The sequence below is a fragment of the Thunnus albacares genome, chromosome 15 (genome assembly GCF_914725855.1).
Source record: "Thunnus albacares chromosome 15, fThuAlb1.1, whole genome shotgun sequence".
Lineage (NCBI taxonomy): Eukaryota > Metazoa > Chordata > Actinopteri > Scombriformes > Scombridae > Thunnus > Thunnus albacares.
The window spans coordinates 4,037,871-4,055,321 of NC_058120.1; the positions used below are offsets into that span (position 1 = coordinate 4,037,871).

The 17,451-nt window shown below is 40.5% G+C and overlaps 1 protein-coding gene and 1 pseudogene across 2 annotated transcripts in view; one reads left to right on the top strand and one right to left on the bottom strand.

The window, feature by feature from the left end:
• The window catches only part of setd3 (SET domain containing 3, actin histidine methyltransferase), a 31,343-nt gene extending 21,897 nt beyond the window's left edge, over positions 1 to 9,446 (bottom strand). The window contains exons 1-5 of one of the 2 annotated variants that reach the window (XM_044374163.1): positions 9,342 to 9,446; positions 3,183 to 3,307; positions 1,349 to 1,441; positions 1,004 to 1,152; positions 282 to 354 (exon numbers count right to left, since the gene is read on the bottom strand). In XM_044374163.1, coding sequence (XP_044230098.1) covers positions 282 to 354; positions 1,004 to 1,152; positions 1,349 to 1,441; positions 3,183 to 3,285 — 418 coding nt within the window. In that variant the 5' untranslated portion in view covers positions 3,286 to 3,307; positions 9,342 to 9,446. Of the gene's footprint in view, positions 1 to 281; positions 355 to 1,003; positions 1,153 to 1,348; positions 1,442 to 3,182; positions 3,308 to 8,949; positions 9,107 to 9,341 lie in introns of those variants that run through there. The other variant, XM_044374164.1, reaches the window with a different exon arrangement.
• LOC122998522 lies at positions 5,526 to 17,165 on the top strand (annotated as a pseudogene).
• Positions 17,166 to 17,451: the final 286 nt, after the last annotated feature.

Here is a 17,451-nt window from a genome sequence, read left to right on the forward strand (position 1 = left end):
CCTGTGTTGCTGCTGTCATAAAGGTTTAATTTTTTACACCTTACTAATCTCACAGACCATCTCTGGTGGATAAGATTAGATGTGCAAGAGCCCAGTAGGCATTGATACGGGGATTTTCAGGTTATACAGATGTATCTAGATGTCTAGGTTAAAGATTAATCAAACTGCATTTGGTTGTTTCTCCTTTTGGTTAAATAATTTGTATTTGCTCCTGAAATGACATCACTTCCCCCAAATCCTTCGAACCCATAAACTCATCATCTTAAGTACCATCATCTTACCTAGAACAGAGTTTTGGGCCGACTCCACTGTCATCAACATCTTCCTGGGGATCCACAGGAACAGCTCGTCTGCCTGCACACACACACACACACACACACACACACACACACACACACACACACACAATGTCCTCACTGAGTTACTCTGCCAACCTGCTGCAACAGGTTGCACAAGATCTGTTCCAGTCTAGCTGAATTGCGAGATCAGCTGTTTCAATGTAGGCATGAAAAGTAAATGAATAACACTCTTCACTCCTTTAACAACTACTGCCAATATTGGTCTGGCAATCTTTCATGGAAAATTATCAAATGATCAAAGCCTTAGCCCCAGTATATTGCTATGGGTCATAGTAGCAAACCTGCAGCACCATTTGACCGTGCAGGGTTGTCTACTAACAGACCAGTTGAGCACTGACATGCATTTAAGAAACCTAAAGTATAAAGAAGGAACATGTCACCCAGTGCAACAGTGTGGTTCACTGATGTGTTTTTAATAGTTTTTGGACGACAAAAGAGCTCTATGTCACAGAGGAAGAAGATATATCTTTTTTTTGCAGATACATACACAATACTTGTTGGCAGATTTGGGTCTGCACATGGGATTTGTTGACAATAACAACATTACAGAATATTGCAATACCTATCATATAAAAATCCTTTCAAAAAGTTTAAAAAGAAAAAAAAAAAATCACCAAAAAATGACACCACTGAGTTTAGCTCACCTTTATGTCCCTGGTGGCCTGCAGACCATAGCCTTCTGTTCCAAAGTTGGCAACTCTGAAGCCGTCACAGGAAGCCCCGCTTTCCTGAGCCCAGGACATCAGATCTAGGAAGAAGTCCTCTCTGCTGCCCTCAAACACTATCGATATTCCTGAAAACAAAATCATTACTACTTGCTTTGTTCCACCACCACAACCAAACCATTATACTACCCCTTCAAACGACACTAAAAGGAGTATTGGCTCATCACTTTGTATTTTTTTAGCACTGTAGGATTTAATCTTAATTTCAATACCCTGAAAAGGTATAAACATTGTTTGTGTGTAAGTGTGTGCACATGTACTTACCCTTCTGTTTCTTGCGGATCTTTTCTACCAAACCTCTGATCTGGATGTACTCTTCCCACTCTTTACCAGCAGAGGGTGCTGCACTGCTGCACTCTGAGGGAACACATGATGACCATTAACACTTTAACCACATCACGCTAACTTCAACCTAAAGCAAACACACCTTAACCATGACATGTTAAACTGAAAATAGTGACACATAGCTAAACCATGACCCTGATGTTAAATCAGGTGCTTGAGAACTCATACGTTGTGTTACTTTAGCACCACTGATTGTGATAAACAAAATATTCTCTTTTAGCTTGAGACTGAGTGAGCGGTTTCAACTAAAATGATCTTTATCTTCCCCCCTTCCTTATATCCGGTGTTTCAAGTCATAGAAACACAAAGTAGACTGTACAATAATACAGAAACACTATGCCAAGACAATTCCATTATGGCACTCTCATTAAGTCTGTTAAACTCCCCAAACCCTGGCATAGTCTGTAATAAATTACAATAATTGTCTAATTGGCAAGCAACAAAGTTAACATATCCCAATGTTAGATTAGGACTCATTTGTTGTGAAGCCATATTCTTTTACATATATTTTATCTTATTACACAGCCTCACAATGTAGTAACAGGCTGTTGATTTGATGGGGGTAACTGATCACAGTTATGCTGTCTAGCATTTTATCTTGTGACATTGTGGCGGCATGTGACTTCCTACTTTGTGTCAACTGTTATCAGCATTACTACACTTGTGAAAGAAGGATTTCCTTGTACTGTTCTCCTCCAACTACTTAAAACCGTGGATGTACTGAGGGGATACCGCATTACAAGATGGCACCCCATCCATTCCTCTGAAAGTTGCTCAGTGGTTCATAAGCTGAAAAAAATCTTCACGTTTCTGGCTCACTTCTGCATTTTTGGGCCCATAGAGCAGGCTCACTAGAGTCCTTTTCCAGCTGAGCCGCATGACAGTGTGCAGCAGCTTAGTGTGCAAGGGTCATAGCTAAAATGCTAGCGCACAACAGAGAGCCTCTCCTGTGTGGCTGCTGACAGCTATGTCAGCTGAAGAGTCGATCACACTGGACGACACTAGGGGAGATTTTACCAGCGTCTGGTTCATAGTAGTTAAGCAGACTTTGCTAACATTCAGCACCAGAACAGACTGCATCAGAGCAGCAAACACAAACAAGTTGCACCGCCCTCCATCTCAATCACACTTGTAGTTAAGTAATTATGAGACAAGATTCAAGGTTTGTAGAAGTTTATCACCTGCTGTTATCCTGTCTTGCTCTGTGTGCAATTACAGGACTAAAAAATAATAATAATTTGTAATTTTTTTTAATTCTGTAATTTGACAGACAAAATGAGATTTGACTTGAGGGCTTCTTGACAGATGATTTGAATCATCAATGTTTAGGGTGCCGCCAGGTGTATTCACTGGCACTGGTTCTGCTTGTGTCCACTCGCTTTGGGGACTAGTTCCTGGAACTGAATTGTGGTTCTGCTAAGATGATGATACTAAACGGAGTTCCAGGTACTTTCAGTGGTCGCCAGCATCGCTGTCCATCATGACTGGTCAAGCAGGTGTGACATTAGGACGAAGATCACAGCGACTTCAAAACAGCTGCTAAAACAATAAACTGCCATGCTATAAATAAGCGGTGGGTCATAATATTAGAATGAAATAACAAAGCACCACTAACTACACACATTAATTGAACTGAATGTTTTCAGTACAGTAAATGATAGACTTTGTGAAGCACATATAACATTATCAGTTGCTGGCCACAGAACCTGCAGTGTGAAGGTGAACTGAGCGTGTAAGTTGAAGATAAACATACTCTGCAGCAGTTCAGAGATGAGGTTCATCATCTCCTTTGGGGAAACCACAGCGCTGGCTCCTGAGCCCGACTTCTGAGTCTTCACTCGACTCTTCTTTCCCATGGTGCTGGATGGACAACTGGTGCTGAGAAGACACATCATTATTACTGTTAACCTTTCATACCAGGACTTACTTTGAGATATCACCAATAAATCACGCTTACTGTGTGAAACTCAAATTTCATTCAAATCAAACTGAGAGATGAGACTTTTAACTTCATTTGTAAAACTTTCTAAAATTGATCAAAGAAGTTCTGGACATTTGTAAAAGAAAAAAATAAATCAATGAAGTTTCTCTAATGTCCTTGGTAATCTCTGATCCACTCTGCCCCAAACCACAAAGACAAAGCAGACAGGTAGGCTGGCTCTAATAAGTGCCCAGAGCCACACGTCACCTTTTCATTGTTCTAAGTATTTCTAAGAAAGAGTCTGTGGAATCAGTGTACCATTCCTCTGAGGCTTCTTCCAAGAAGAAGGTTTACTGAGTTTTACATCAGCCTTATTTATACTTTGGTGAGCAAAGCATGGAGTACTGGTGAAGAGCTGTGTGGCCAAGAATGAACCTCTACACTCACAAGTGACATAGATTAGATTAGTGAATAATACACTATTATAGTGGAACTAAAATATTACATAATAGCTGGCTCAGCTTGTGGGTTGCAGTTGACAACTCTGGAAAGAGCTGGACCTTGAGTTAAGATTGGTGAAGTTAAAAGTTGTCATTTATGGTAGGATAATGTATCATGCTATGCTACATTATAACAGGAATGCAACACAAACATTTTGTGAAAAGGTAATATATAAATAATACTGCTTTATCATTTCCTTCTATTGGTATGTTGTAACCAGATAGTTTTGTTTTCTTTTTGTCTACATGTTTGAGATTTCTGTGTCTGTGACCTTTGGTGTTACCCAAATACAGTGAATGAAATTTCACACGTGGTGCTCACAGTATCAAAAACTACCTACACAGAAACTTGTATAAAACATAATAAAACTTGTTGCTCCCAATAATCAACTGAATACACTGTTAACTGTTTTCATTGGAACTACTTTCTACAGAAGAAATAGTCCCTGCTAAAACTGCTCACAGTGAGGTCTGTGAATTATCCAGAGTAACAGGAACAATGTTGTGTCTTTTATCTTTTTTTAGGTGGCTCCATCCACAGTATTTGGGTGTTAAGCTTCCATGCCATTACTCCTGTCTGCTTCTCCAAACTGGAAGCATGCTCACCCAAATATACTGCAGATAATACACTGACTATGGAAAACTGCCTCATACAACCCCACTTCAAAAAATCTCAACTGTCCTTTTAATTTACATTATGTTATCCTTCAAGCCAAGGTATTCAAGTATTAAAATGGCTGTTGCCCTGTCACAATTCCCTTGGTTCTCCGTTTAACAAACAAAACGTTCCAAATTTTAATTTACATTGATATTATCCTTCAAGGAACAGTATTCAAGTATTCAAAGGGCTATAATGCTCTTGTTTTCCACTGAAAAAATATACAATCCACATTTCAACTCACAGTAATAATATCCTTTAATGCCAACATCTTGGTACGTATGCAGGAAACATAATGAACATCACCTGCACAGATCACCCTTACAAATACAGGCTTTGGTAACTGAAGCTCGTCGAGACATTACAAATTTTGTGTCAGGAAAACCAGCTTGTCCACAGCATCTGGTTTCAGTGCGGACCTGCGGCAGGTGACAATGTACCCACCGGTGCTGAAAGCTCTCTCAGATGGGGCCCTGGTGGCAGGAATGCACAGATACTTCCTGGCTAGCTTTGCTACACAAGAGATATTTTGCTTGGTGGCATTTCCACCACTCCAAAGGGTCTGTGTCACTGTCGATTTCCACGGTCTGCAGGTAGCCTCTCAGCTCCACTTTAATAGTCTCCTCATCTGAGAGAGTTGCTCTGCTTTCAGCTGTGCTGCTGCTGCCATGCTTTTTGAAAAAGCTAGCCAGTCTTTTTTCTTTTTACCTCAGGTTCACCTGCTGCTGCTGTTGCTACAGGCCTTGGGAGAACTGATGAGGTGCCAGTGGTGTCTGCCTGTTGCTCTGTCAGCAGTGATTTGATCTCTTCTACTGCTCTAGCTTTGATGTTATCCACCTTTTCATGCTTGATGTAGGTAGTTTTGAAGCAGGGATCAAGAAGAGATGCCATGTCTAGCAGGTTATCTGTGCCAGTATCTGTGTACTTTTCATTCACGTAGGTTAGAATGGTTGTCTTCATGTCCTTGGTCAGTTGAGTGTCATTTTCTCCCTCAGCAAGAATGGTGTAATTGAAGAGATGGAGTACTGGCTTGAGGTATGAGATGCTAACATAGCGTTCACCAGACAGGCATCTGTCAACTCCTGAAGAGGGCTCAACACCTTGTTTTCTGCTTCCAGCACATCCATGTCCCGCCAGCTGGGCACCAAGTGCCCTGTTTTCTTTTCAGCACCCGACTCACGGCTCTCTCCTACTCAATCAGTCTTTGGATCATCTTTTGTTGCGATCCCCACCTAGTAGGCATCTGTTGTGAGCTGGTGCTTTGCCAGGCCCAGTTCATCCTGCGCAATGGCCGGGTCCCTCTTCCTTTTCCAGGAGTACGAAAAGGCACAAACAATTTTTTTGCACACACTAACTGCACATTCTATGTGGGCATCTTTTATACTTCTCCCTGTAAAAACAAGCTGGATTGACTTCACAATGTTGGTCAAGCCCCTGCCTCTCCCCTCCCAGTCCCCAGAAATCAAGCACCCCTCTCAAGCCTTGTGCAATTATTTCTCCAGTGTGGTCCAGTGGTTGCGCAACTCGCAGTCATCACTGATGAAGTGCACCGTTATGCTGAGGTATGGCTCCATTGTGTGACTTGACCACGGGTCTGTTGTAGTAGAAAAGTGGGCGACGTACGTAGCTCTGCTTCCAGCTTGCTTTGGTGTCATTGGTAAAATGTTGGGATAGCAGTCTGGCTGAAATGTTTTCACCCCAGTAAGACATACCTCGAATCCAGTGTTTTAATCATTGCTCTGAACCCGTCTTTCTCGACCATGTCCTCGCATAGGTGGATTGTTATTGCGTTTATAATGTCGCTCCATTGCTTACTTTTCCTATCATATGCAGTGCCCTGAGCAAATGCCTCTTCAAGTGATGTCTGACCCTTTGGCTTCACTGTTTCACTGGCGCAACTGCTTGGCTGCCTCAAATCTGATGACACTGTCGGTGTTCCAACACATGTTTTTCTGCTGAGGTGATGGAGTAAGTTGCTACTGTTACCACCACCAGCAACAACAGTGGCTCGACAAACTTTGCAATATATAGTCTTTTGGTCTATGTCGGATTTTTTAAAACCATCTCTTCACTGTGAACAATATTATATGTTTTGCTGCCTATTGAAGAGTTACAGCAATTGTTTCAGGCTATGCGCCGGTATAGTGGTACATGAATAATTAATATCGTACAGGAAATTAAAAGTGGTATACCGATCCAGCACTAGTCCCTCTGATAACACACATCCCAACACTTCAGTGACACACTGATATTTCATTAAGTAGGGTTAGTTACAGTGTTAGGCCAACAGCTTTTACACCAGCAAAATGACACCTCTAAATATACCAGGTGTCAATGTCCAGTTTATACGGACCAATTCAATTCCCTACAGGCCTTAGCACGACTAATATGAATTCCTCTTCCCTGTGCAGCTGCTCACCCCACTTGTTCTCCCTCTCCCACTCCCTCTCTCTCTCTCTCTCTCTCTCTGTCACACAAACAAATGCGCACACACACACACCATTTCACAATCCAGACAGTTTACCAAAGCAAAGGAAGTGACTGAGGCCATTTTTGGCAGTTGGGGTCTTTTTCTGTCTAACAGAAAGTCCATCCACTTTTCGCACTAGCAGCAGACAGACCCAATGTTTCTCTGTCTCACTCTCTCGCAAGCACTCACACACTAGACAGCTGCTCAGTGACATTCAGTAGCAGTTGTCACTGTGCTCCAAAGCCAGTAACCTACAAGACCTACAGCCTAACCTACAGCCACTGTTCACCAAATGTACATGAATTCATAAAAGGTACACGGATGCAGATTAAAAACAAGAAAAGTCACAACTCAGTGGAGTATACATATATGTATACATATATATTGCACTATATTTCACTTTTAACCCCAAAACAGGAACTACTTTTATTGAAAACCACAGAGGGCCATAAATCGTAGGTCAACGCTGTCAAAATCATATACTTTTACTGTCAGCCAAATCAGATGCATATTAATTTGTTATAATTTGTAGTTGAAAATAGTGTAATAAAACTACAATGTCCAGGTGGACATTAATGAGCCCCCTTTGAAAAGAAACTGAATTTGTAACCTGTTATGTCTTCAGTAGGAAGCAGTAGGCTTGGGTGTCAGACAGGGTAGGAAGTCGGGAAGTTGTTTATGTTGGTATTTTCATTGAATTTGTTGACTATAAGACAAATCTAAATTAACACACACCAGCCTTATCCCTCTCTTCGTGCACTAGTTGTTCTCTCTCTCTTTCAAAATAGCAAACAGAGGACTGTGTAAGTGAACTCTCAGGAAATCAATGTTGAACATGTGGTTTAGCAGACAACCACAGATAGGTCTCAGAGCCGATGAAACATTTAGTTTTTTGAAACCTGTAAAATCAGTCACATTATGTACAAAGTGTTACTGTTTAAAGGATAGGCTCACAATTTTTCAACAGCAGTCAGGTGTTCATATGAACAGTGAAAGAGGTTTTCCTCGCTGTAATCGTTCCTCCTGTTCATACTGGCTGTTAAAAGATCCCCTTCAAATGTGCTTTCAATGTAAGTGATTGAGGCCAAAATCCACAGTGTGTCCACAGTCATTTTGTGCAAAAATGCATCTAAAAGTTTATCTGAAGCTTATCTGAGGCTTCAGCAGTCTGAGTTAAACATATCAAGTGGATATCTGACACATTTACAGTCTTTTTAGCATCAAATTCCCTCTTTGTGTTTCCTCCAACAGTGTTTCCCTGTTGAGCTGCGGTGGAAGAATAATAACAAAAAAAGGGACTTTGGCACTAAAAAGACTGTAATGTTGAAAGATATCTACTTGATTTGACTCATTTGGATGCTGATGCCTCATATTAGCTTCAGATAAACTTTTAAATATATTTTTGCACAGAAGGAGGACCGTGGATTTTGTGCCCCATCACTTACGTTGTAAGTGCATTATGAAGGGATCATCTAATGGTCAGTATGAAAAGGAGGAATAATTACAGCAAGAAATGTTCATTTAGGCTCCTGACTGTTGTTTTAAGAAAGACTTGAAAAATTGTGAACCCGTCCTTTAAGGCATTTTTGGAAGCAATATTGCTTAAAAATGTATATGACCATGCAGACAAAACTTTTGTGTTCATAGCAAAGCTTACCTGGACAGTATTCACTATAATGAACCAAGTAACCATACATAAAATAACAATGTAATAGAATAAAGCTTCACCTAGTGTTGTTTAGGCTAATGACTCAGTTAGCATGTCAGTGTGGTTTGTCTTGACTGGTTTGTTTAGTGTAAAATTCAGCTCCTTTGTAGTAAGTATTACATGTAACTACATGTCATCAAACTGTATATTAAAATGAATCCGTTTAAACAGTGCTTACTTTCCATATATTCACTATAGCAAGCTGGTGTTAATATTTAGATATTTGTTAGGTGAGGTATTAACAAGACTTTTTATCTTCCTACCATTTACAAGCCGACAGCCTACTAGGTTACTAGTTCGCCCCTCAGGTTATTTGCAGCTTTCCCACTAGGCCAGTAGCTAGTTTACTAGCATAGAGGCATCACGCCCATCCGAGCAGAGGCGTAACTGGAGCAGGCTGCAGAGCTCATCCATCTCTACTGGCTGCACGAACTAAACCTTACCAGGCTAGCTGTTAGCTGCTAAGCTGTCAAGTCATAAAGGATCAGCCTGAGTTTTTAGAAGGAGCTAATCTGCTGGATTGGTTAGCCTCGCCTGCTAAAACACAACTGCCTCTAAACCACACACACGCATTTACATAGAGACAGCACTGAACACTAAGTCACAACTTTACAAAACCAAAACCATAAACATTTTTCTGCGATTCAGTCATTACCTTTTTTTAAGTGACAGCAGCAGTTCCTCTGTTCCTGCCTGCACTGAAACCTAACTTGACTGACTCTCGCATTTGATTGGAGTAGCCATGAATATACGCCCACAAAAACAACACCGATTCCTGGCATTCCGATTGGTTATAGGGCAACAGAACGTAACAGCGATTGGTTGAAAACTGCTGATTTATGTAAATTTAACAAGTTCCGTCCCACCGCGTGTTGCAACTGGACGCGTACTTTTAGAAAGATTAAAACGACCATATATGGTAATGTTTGCGCTACAATCATTGGTTCAAACATTGTCAATCACAAATAAGGCTCCAGTGTAGTCCGGTGGTCTTTGTTTGGATGGAGTACACAGCTGCTACTATAGCACATCTAATATATTTAACTGTTTCTACATCAGTGGGAATGCCTCTCTTATAAACTTCACATTTATCTATTGCTGCAATTACTGTCTAAAGGCAACGGGAGTTAGTTTCAACACATTTTGTCTCGGTTTGGAGTAATTGGTTTTGTCACTTGCATTTCAGCACAGTAACTAGGTGTAACGTTAATAGCAGCTAGCAGCTTAAATGCTGTTTTCTTCAACACACTACACCCGGAAAAGAGAAACTCCAGGCTCAAGAAGTTCTGCTGCTAGCAGGACCAAAAGGACTTGGCCACCCTGGACCACATCAGACCCTGCTTATTCTGGGACAGGAGGGACCCGGCCGCCCTGGACCACATCAAACCATGCTGGTATTGGGACAAAAAGGACCTGGCCCACACCCCGTCGCAGTCAGAGGGACTGGACCCTGCCACTGAGGCCCGGTACCGGAGAGAAGGGGCTCGGTTCATCTTTGATGTGGGCACACGGCTTGGGCTGTATCCTTTTGTTGGAAAATATACTATCATTTTTACCTATATGACAGATACTGGTGATTGAATCACCTGGTACACACAGCTTACGTTATTACACTGTGTAACAGATGAGCTGGTGTGTGAAACACATTTCTATGGATGGTTCATTTGACAGTCTGGTGTTATGCTGCAGACTAAAGGCTACGTTGTGCACTTAGACCGTTCAAAACAGTAAACTAATGTATAAATTGCCAATGTGTTGCGAACATCTTCCTTTACTGTGTGTGAAAGAAATTAGATTAGATGTGTGTATGCTAGTTAAACTGCAGCTACCAATCATAGCATATCCCTTCACAATGCACTTACAACGGAAGTGTTGGGGACCAAAATCCACAGTCGTCCTTCTGTGCAAAAATGTATTTAAAAGTTTATCTGAAGCTAATATGAAGCTTCAGTGTCCAAATGAGTCAAATCAAGTAGATATCTTCCAACATTACAGTCTTTTTTAGTGCCAGAGTTCCTCTTTTTGTTACTATACTTCCACCACAGCTCAACAGGGAAACACTGTCTGATGAAACACAAAGAGGGAATTTGATGCCAAAAAGACTGTAAATGTGGCAGATATCAACTTGACATGACTAACTCAGACTGCTGAAGCCTCATATAAGCTTCACATCAACTTTTAAATACATTTTTGCACAAAATGATTGTGTTGACACACTGTGGATTTTGGCCTCCATCACTTACACTGAAAACACATTTGAAGGGGATCTTTTAATAGCCAGTATGAACAGGAGGAATGATTACAGCGAAGAAAACCTCTTTCACTGTTCATATGGACACCTGAGTGCTGTTTTAAGATAGACTTGAAAAACTGTGAACCTGTCTTCTGGCTTGACAAACTAAAATTCTAGCAAGACCAAGTTAACCTGACGTGCCAGAAGGTTTTGTTACACAGAACCATCTGAGAAGTCGTCCTTGGAAACGGTTTGGAAAAGGATTCTTGCATATTCTTGTGATGTTGTGCTGAGACTAATTAGAGAAGTGACCACTGTACACTATTGTTAAAAACTCTGCTGTCAGACTTCTTAATCTCTGTGGCTGCAGGCACTATGAAACACTGGCAACTGGAATTGTTTATTTCCACCGCTTCTACATGTTCCACTCCTTCAAGCAGTTCCCTAGATATGTAAGTAAACAGTTCTTTCATCCATGTCAAGCCTGGAGATTTGTGTGCCACCATTTGTTGGGTTTATGATGAAACTTGATCTATACACTGTGAAAAATCAACAGAGCCGGGATGTATGGCAACACTATGATATTCCACAAAGCAACCAGTGCACATTTGTACCATTAAGCATACATTTAACCTCAAGCCTTTAATGTTTTCTGTAAATTCCCGGAAGAGGAAATACAGAACTGTAACGCACTATAAAGTAATCTCTTTCATACTATTAACTCTTCCTCAGCATCATCTATAAATTTCTCAAATAGGCTGTGAAAATGGAATTTACTATACATTTTGAAATAGTACCTTTTCTTCCTAACCTGGTGCATGTATCTGTAGGTGACAGGAGGATGCTGCCTTTTCCTAGCAGGCAAAGTGGAGGAAACACCGAAGAAATGCAAAGACATCATCAAGACAGCCCGCAGCCTGCTCAACGACATCCAGTTTGCACAGTTTGGAGATGATCCCAAGGTTTGTAACAAGAAATCCTTTTATCATGACATGACCAGTAATGTCTTGTTGAAAATGCTGGAATGCTGGGAAATTAAAACTGGGAGACAGAGACTCAAAAATGTGTTTAGTTTTGTCTTTTGTGGGCATTTTCTCTATAACAGCTCAGTGTTTTGTAAGTGAAAATCTACAAACCTTCTTAATTTTTTACACACGTCTTTCAAAATAGGCTAATACAGCTGTCTTAATGAGTGTCTTTAAGACTGAGTGTCTTAATGTCAGTGTCTGTGGTGCTGGGAAAACTTAGATTAGGTCATTTAACTTTGTAAGACATGTTCTATGTGAAAACCAAAAATATTAAGCAGAAATGACAAACAAAACAACTCAAGTATTGTTTTTGCTTAAATTAGTAGAATCGAGACTATCCTCAAACATAGCAGTTATAGTTTGTCTTAGTTTTCTGAATGGAAATAACATGAATAGGTATGCTGATGTTGTCACTTTGTCAAGAAGCAAACAATCCTCCATAAGACTCCTGTCAGGTACAGGACATTCTGTCACAGTTAAAATAAAGAAACTTCATACACAAAGTAGAACGACTGAGGGAAGATGGGATTGAAGACTTCCTTTGAAAGAAAAGTTGTTGTTTTTTTAAGGTTGTCTATAAAGCCTGTGCAGCGCAATTTATTTGCTTATAGTTTGTGATTATGTATTCTGATGAGCTAGAATGCTTAACATGTAGCCACAATGTCGCCACTTCAATTCCAGCCAGTAAGCTTTGATGTGTGTGTGTGTGTGTGTGTGTGTGTGTGTGTGTGTGTATATATACACACATAAACTTCCCCTCTCTTTCCCCATGTTTTCTGACACTTAGTACTCCAAACTGTGTAATAAATATGTCTTAACAATTCATCATTTGTGCTGTATCAGCATCAACTACACATTATTTATTTACAGAAAGCTTCATTAGCCATAATGAAAGTGAAAAACATGTTTTGCATTTGCTCCCTAAGCTGATTTGCCTTTTGCATGTGATAGGATGTGCTCATCAATCCACAAATGTCAGAGGATGTTGTAGATGAGTTTTATATCCTGCATTTACTAAAAATGTGCATTTCATGTAGTCACACTACAGACAGCCTCTTCTCGTAACTTCAGAATTTTGACAGACAACCAGCAGACTGTAACTGTATATATCTGTGGAAAGCTGGAGAGTCTTTTCTTATGAAGTCTGTCGCAATTTGCTCAAGGAACATTGCTTTCCCCCACAGGAGGAGGTGATGGTGTTGGAGCGCATCCTGCTGCAGACCATAAAGTTTGACTTGCAGGTGGAGCACCCCTACCAGTTCCTGCTGCGCTATGCAAAGCAGCTTAAAGGTACATCTGTCTCTTTGTTCATTTCTGGGCCACTTGGGCAAAATCAATATTACGCATGCTCAAGACTGTGTCATTTGATGGTAAGGATTCTTTAGTTTGCTTAAAATATAAAGAATCTGTGTCTATGTTTTTTTCCTGAAAAACTTCAATTACCTTGTTTAAAAATTATTAAAATGACATCTACGTCTTCATCTTCATGGAAAAATCTAGAATATATGAATATGCAAAAAATGTTAGTTTTATCTTTATCTAAGATGTTTCCTACTTCCCTGAAACGTCCATCAGTAGCATACTGGACTATGATTGGCACCAAATTTGTGATGTCACAAAAATCCTGCTGGTAGGTCCACATCTGAAACTGAGACGAGCACAGAGAAACGCTCTCCCTTCAGCAGAAAAAACAAGCAGCATGTTTTTGAGTAGAGGGTGATTTCAAATTTGTCTGTCAGGATGTGTGGTTAAATAGCAATGTAGAATGTGTAGCTGATAGAGAAATAAATGGTGTTTTTTTTTAGGTGACAAGAACAAGGTGCAGAAGCTGGTTCAGATGGCCTGGACCTTTGTGAATGACAGGTGAGCTCAAAGAACAGTATACACAGAGGGTTGGCTGAAACCGGAATTTTAAGGTTCAATACAATACTAAAAGTTTATGTCATTATTCAGTACATTTACTCTTTCCTGTTTTCATATTCATTTTAAATTTGCCTTCTACTGCAACTCTGTGGAATGTATTATATACCAGATGTTAGCAGACTAACAGATGTGTACAAGGGAATAATAATAATAATAATACTGTCCCCTGCTGCCTTCCCCAGCCTTTGCACCATGGTGGTCCTGCAGTGGGAGCCGCAGATCGTAGCAGTGGCTGTCATGTATTTGGCTGGTCGTCTCTCTAAATTCGACATTCAGGAGTGGACGTCCAAACAGTCGTCCCGTCGCTGGTGGGAGCAGTTTGTCCATGACGTGCCCGTGGAGGTGCTGGAAGGTAGTGGGAATACTGTCACTCTATTTATAATATGTATGTTATATAAGATTTTCTGATCTTGCCTCTTGATTCTATTTCCTTTTCCTTTTCTCTCTGTCTCTCCTCCATCTCAAAGATATCTGCCATCAGATCTTGGACTTGTATTCTCAGGCCAAGCAGCAGATTCCTGATGGAGGGCTTGGGACTGGGGAAAACCCCCCACCGCCTTCCATCCTGTCTCCCTCAGTCCCACCACTGACCAAGAAAGCCTCCCCTCAGACCAGCCCCAGACCACCCAGACCAGCCCAGGTGAGCAGACTCGTGGTGAACACATCTCAACCTGTTTTAGCATGTGTGTTTTATCTCATTTTATCCGTTAAATGGTACTTTTTCTGACTCTGATTAATTTTTTTTTTCTTTTCATTGTTTTTTAGCCGTCTCCCAAAGATGACAGCAAGGCCACTAGTAAGTATAAATTCTTCACTATGTTTTGTATCTGATAGCTAGCTAGCTATCAGATACAAAACAGTGAAGGACTCACAATTCAGTTAAAGCTCATCAATCCATACTGTAATTTATGCATTGTTTTTTTTTTTAATTTTTCTTAATCTTAATGTCTTCCCTTTTTATTGTGTTTTTGTTTTCTAGAGCTACCAAATCTAGAACCTCCACCACCTCCTCCTCCTCCTCCACCCCCCCCCTCCTCCTCTGGTCTCTATGAATCCAGGTCAGTGTCTCCTACTCTTAACTCCTATTAAACACTTGATCAGTCATACTCACATGGTTTTTGATTTTACTGCTAGTTTGGTTGTTTAGTGAAATCGGGCAGTTTGACATGATGCTACTACACCACAACATATGTTAAGGCATGTACAGGAAGTACCAGCAGTGAGTTTGCTAATACTGGAAAAAAAAATGTAAATGTCTCAAATTACTTTATCCAAGGCTTCATATTGTCTTGAATACATGCAGCCTTTCAGTATTAGGTTCATTTTTAGAGGCTCTTAGGAATGTTTGTTAGAAAAGATATGTCCACTGGATGCAGCTGTGTCATGTTCTGTTCACACCAGCTTTGCCGATGTTCAGATCTCCAGTCAGAAGCACTCACACTTGTCATTTTTTGCGTAATTTAATCATATTAAAAAAGAAATTTTCGCGTCTCAGTGAGGATCAATGTAGTAACAAACTTTGAGTGAGTAAAGTGAATTTCACACTTCAGAGGTGCGAGATGGTCCGGTAGAAATAAGATCTGCCCCTTAAAGAAAGCAGAGTGGAGAAAAAAGCCAAGCGTGAGCCATGATCATGACGCTCACATGTCCACTGACACACTGGTTAGAATGACAGTGGATTGTCTCCAGAGGGAGCTGGAATGCAATAGAGCCATGTCCAGTAGACATTAGTGCTCAGATAAGATATGACTTCCAGCCATGTTCATCTAAGTCTGCTAATAACAGAAATGGCATTTCACATGCCTGACCAGTCCTGCTAAGTCAACCCAAAGCCTCCACACTAATGGCCTTCATTCTCAGGCCAAGCACTGATCTCCTCATATTAGTAAGGCCTTTGTATGTGGTGTGTGGCGTGTGGTGATAAACACCCCAACATTGCATTTTAAATCTTTTAAAATGTTTCACTCATTTTAAGATGTAAACTAACAGCAATCTTGTAATCAACATGCATCACTGCATCTCTCTTCTCTCCAACCAATCATAAACCCCCTTCCTCCAATCCACCCACCCCAGATCTCCCTTCTAAACCAAACCCCCCACCTTTACCCCACTGCCCACCTCCTCCACCTCCTCCCCCAATAGACCTTCCCACCTCTAGCTCCCTGGTGTCCAGCGAAGGCTACCAGAAGCTCCAGTCCATGATGAAGACAGAGGGCTCCTGTTACACCACTGTACCCCAGGCCTGTGCCCCACCACTGGGTTACCACCCCTACCCCCCAGGCACCACGGCCTATCACACTCCCCCACTCTCTGCCTATAGCTACCTGCTTGCACCTCCGCCGCCCTCAGTCATGGGGATGGCATCCGGTTTAGCTAGTGGGTACCCCCCACCTACAACCGCAGGACACAATCAGCTACCGCCTCCACTGCCACCCGGGATGCCCCCTGTTAGCGGGATCAGTCGGGGAACATGGATGAGATGAGTTCCATGAAAACACAGAAAGGTTCAGAAACGTTCAAACAAAATCTTTTAAAATTATTGGGATTGATATAAAATTACTACAGTGGTCAACTTTGACTAAAGGAGAACACTTCCATTGCTGGTTTTGTGGTTGTTCCAGTGCTGAAAATGTGTACTTATACACAATTACGAAAAGTTCATGCAGGTTTTACTTGACTAAACAGCGTTAACAGAGACATGAGAGGATTATAAAATGAATGTCTTCCTTTAGCTCTCTGCTTTTTTGCACAAGACATCGTGACATATTTTGAAGTAGACAGTATTGTGCTTTGATAATCACAATTGCCTCATGTCCTATTTAAATACTGATTGGGACAGTATTTTGTTGTTGTCATGTGAGAGCCAAGTACTTTACTTTTTGTGTCAGATTTTTCAGTTTGAATATTGTTATGAGTAAGATATTTTTGGTGTGTAACAGCAATTTGAGTTTCATTTGTTTTTAAGCCTATTAATGAGAACACAGCACTGTAAAAGGCATTTTTCACCGATTTTAAGTTGTTCAGTCCATTATGTTTCTTTCCCTTGAAAATACTTTGGGTTTTAGATCATTCAACAACTGTTTCATTTCATACAGAAATGTTTCCTTCGTCAGCTTTAATTGAACTAGTTTATTTTTTATTTTTTTTAATTACTTTATTTTCATATAATGTGAATACATAAGCACACCCTTTTAAAATGCTCTGGATGTTTACTTTTTTACTGTAAGAGTGTAATAAACCACTAAGAATAACTGATAATAATTTCCCATCTATTATTGTCCTGTAATTGTAGTAATATACTTATGTAATAGTATGAGATTATATAATTCTATTACAATGGTCTCTTAAGATCACTTGACTGACATACCCCCACAGCCCTATTGGATGAGTTCTTGAATTCATCTTTAAACTAGATGTTATTTAACACTATTAATTATATAAAGGTGGCAGCAAGTTTGCATATATACTACTGTTACTTGGAGTGGTTGGATCTGGATGTTGTAACCATTTATCAGTTAGTTTTAGCTATATATTTCAACTGCTCTACTTGTTTGCTAACTAGTATTCACACTCTCCCAATT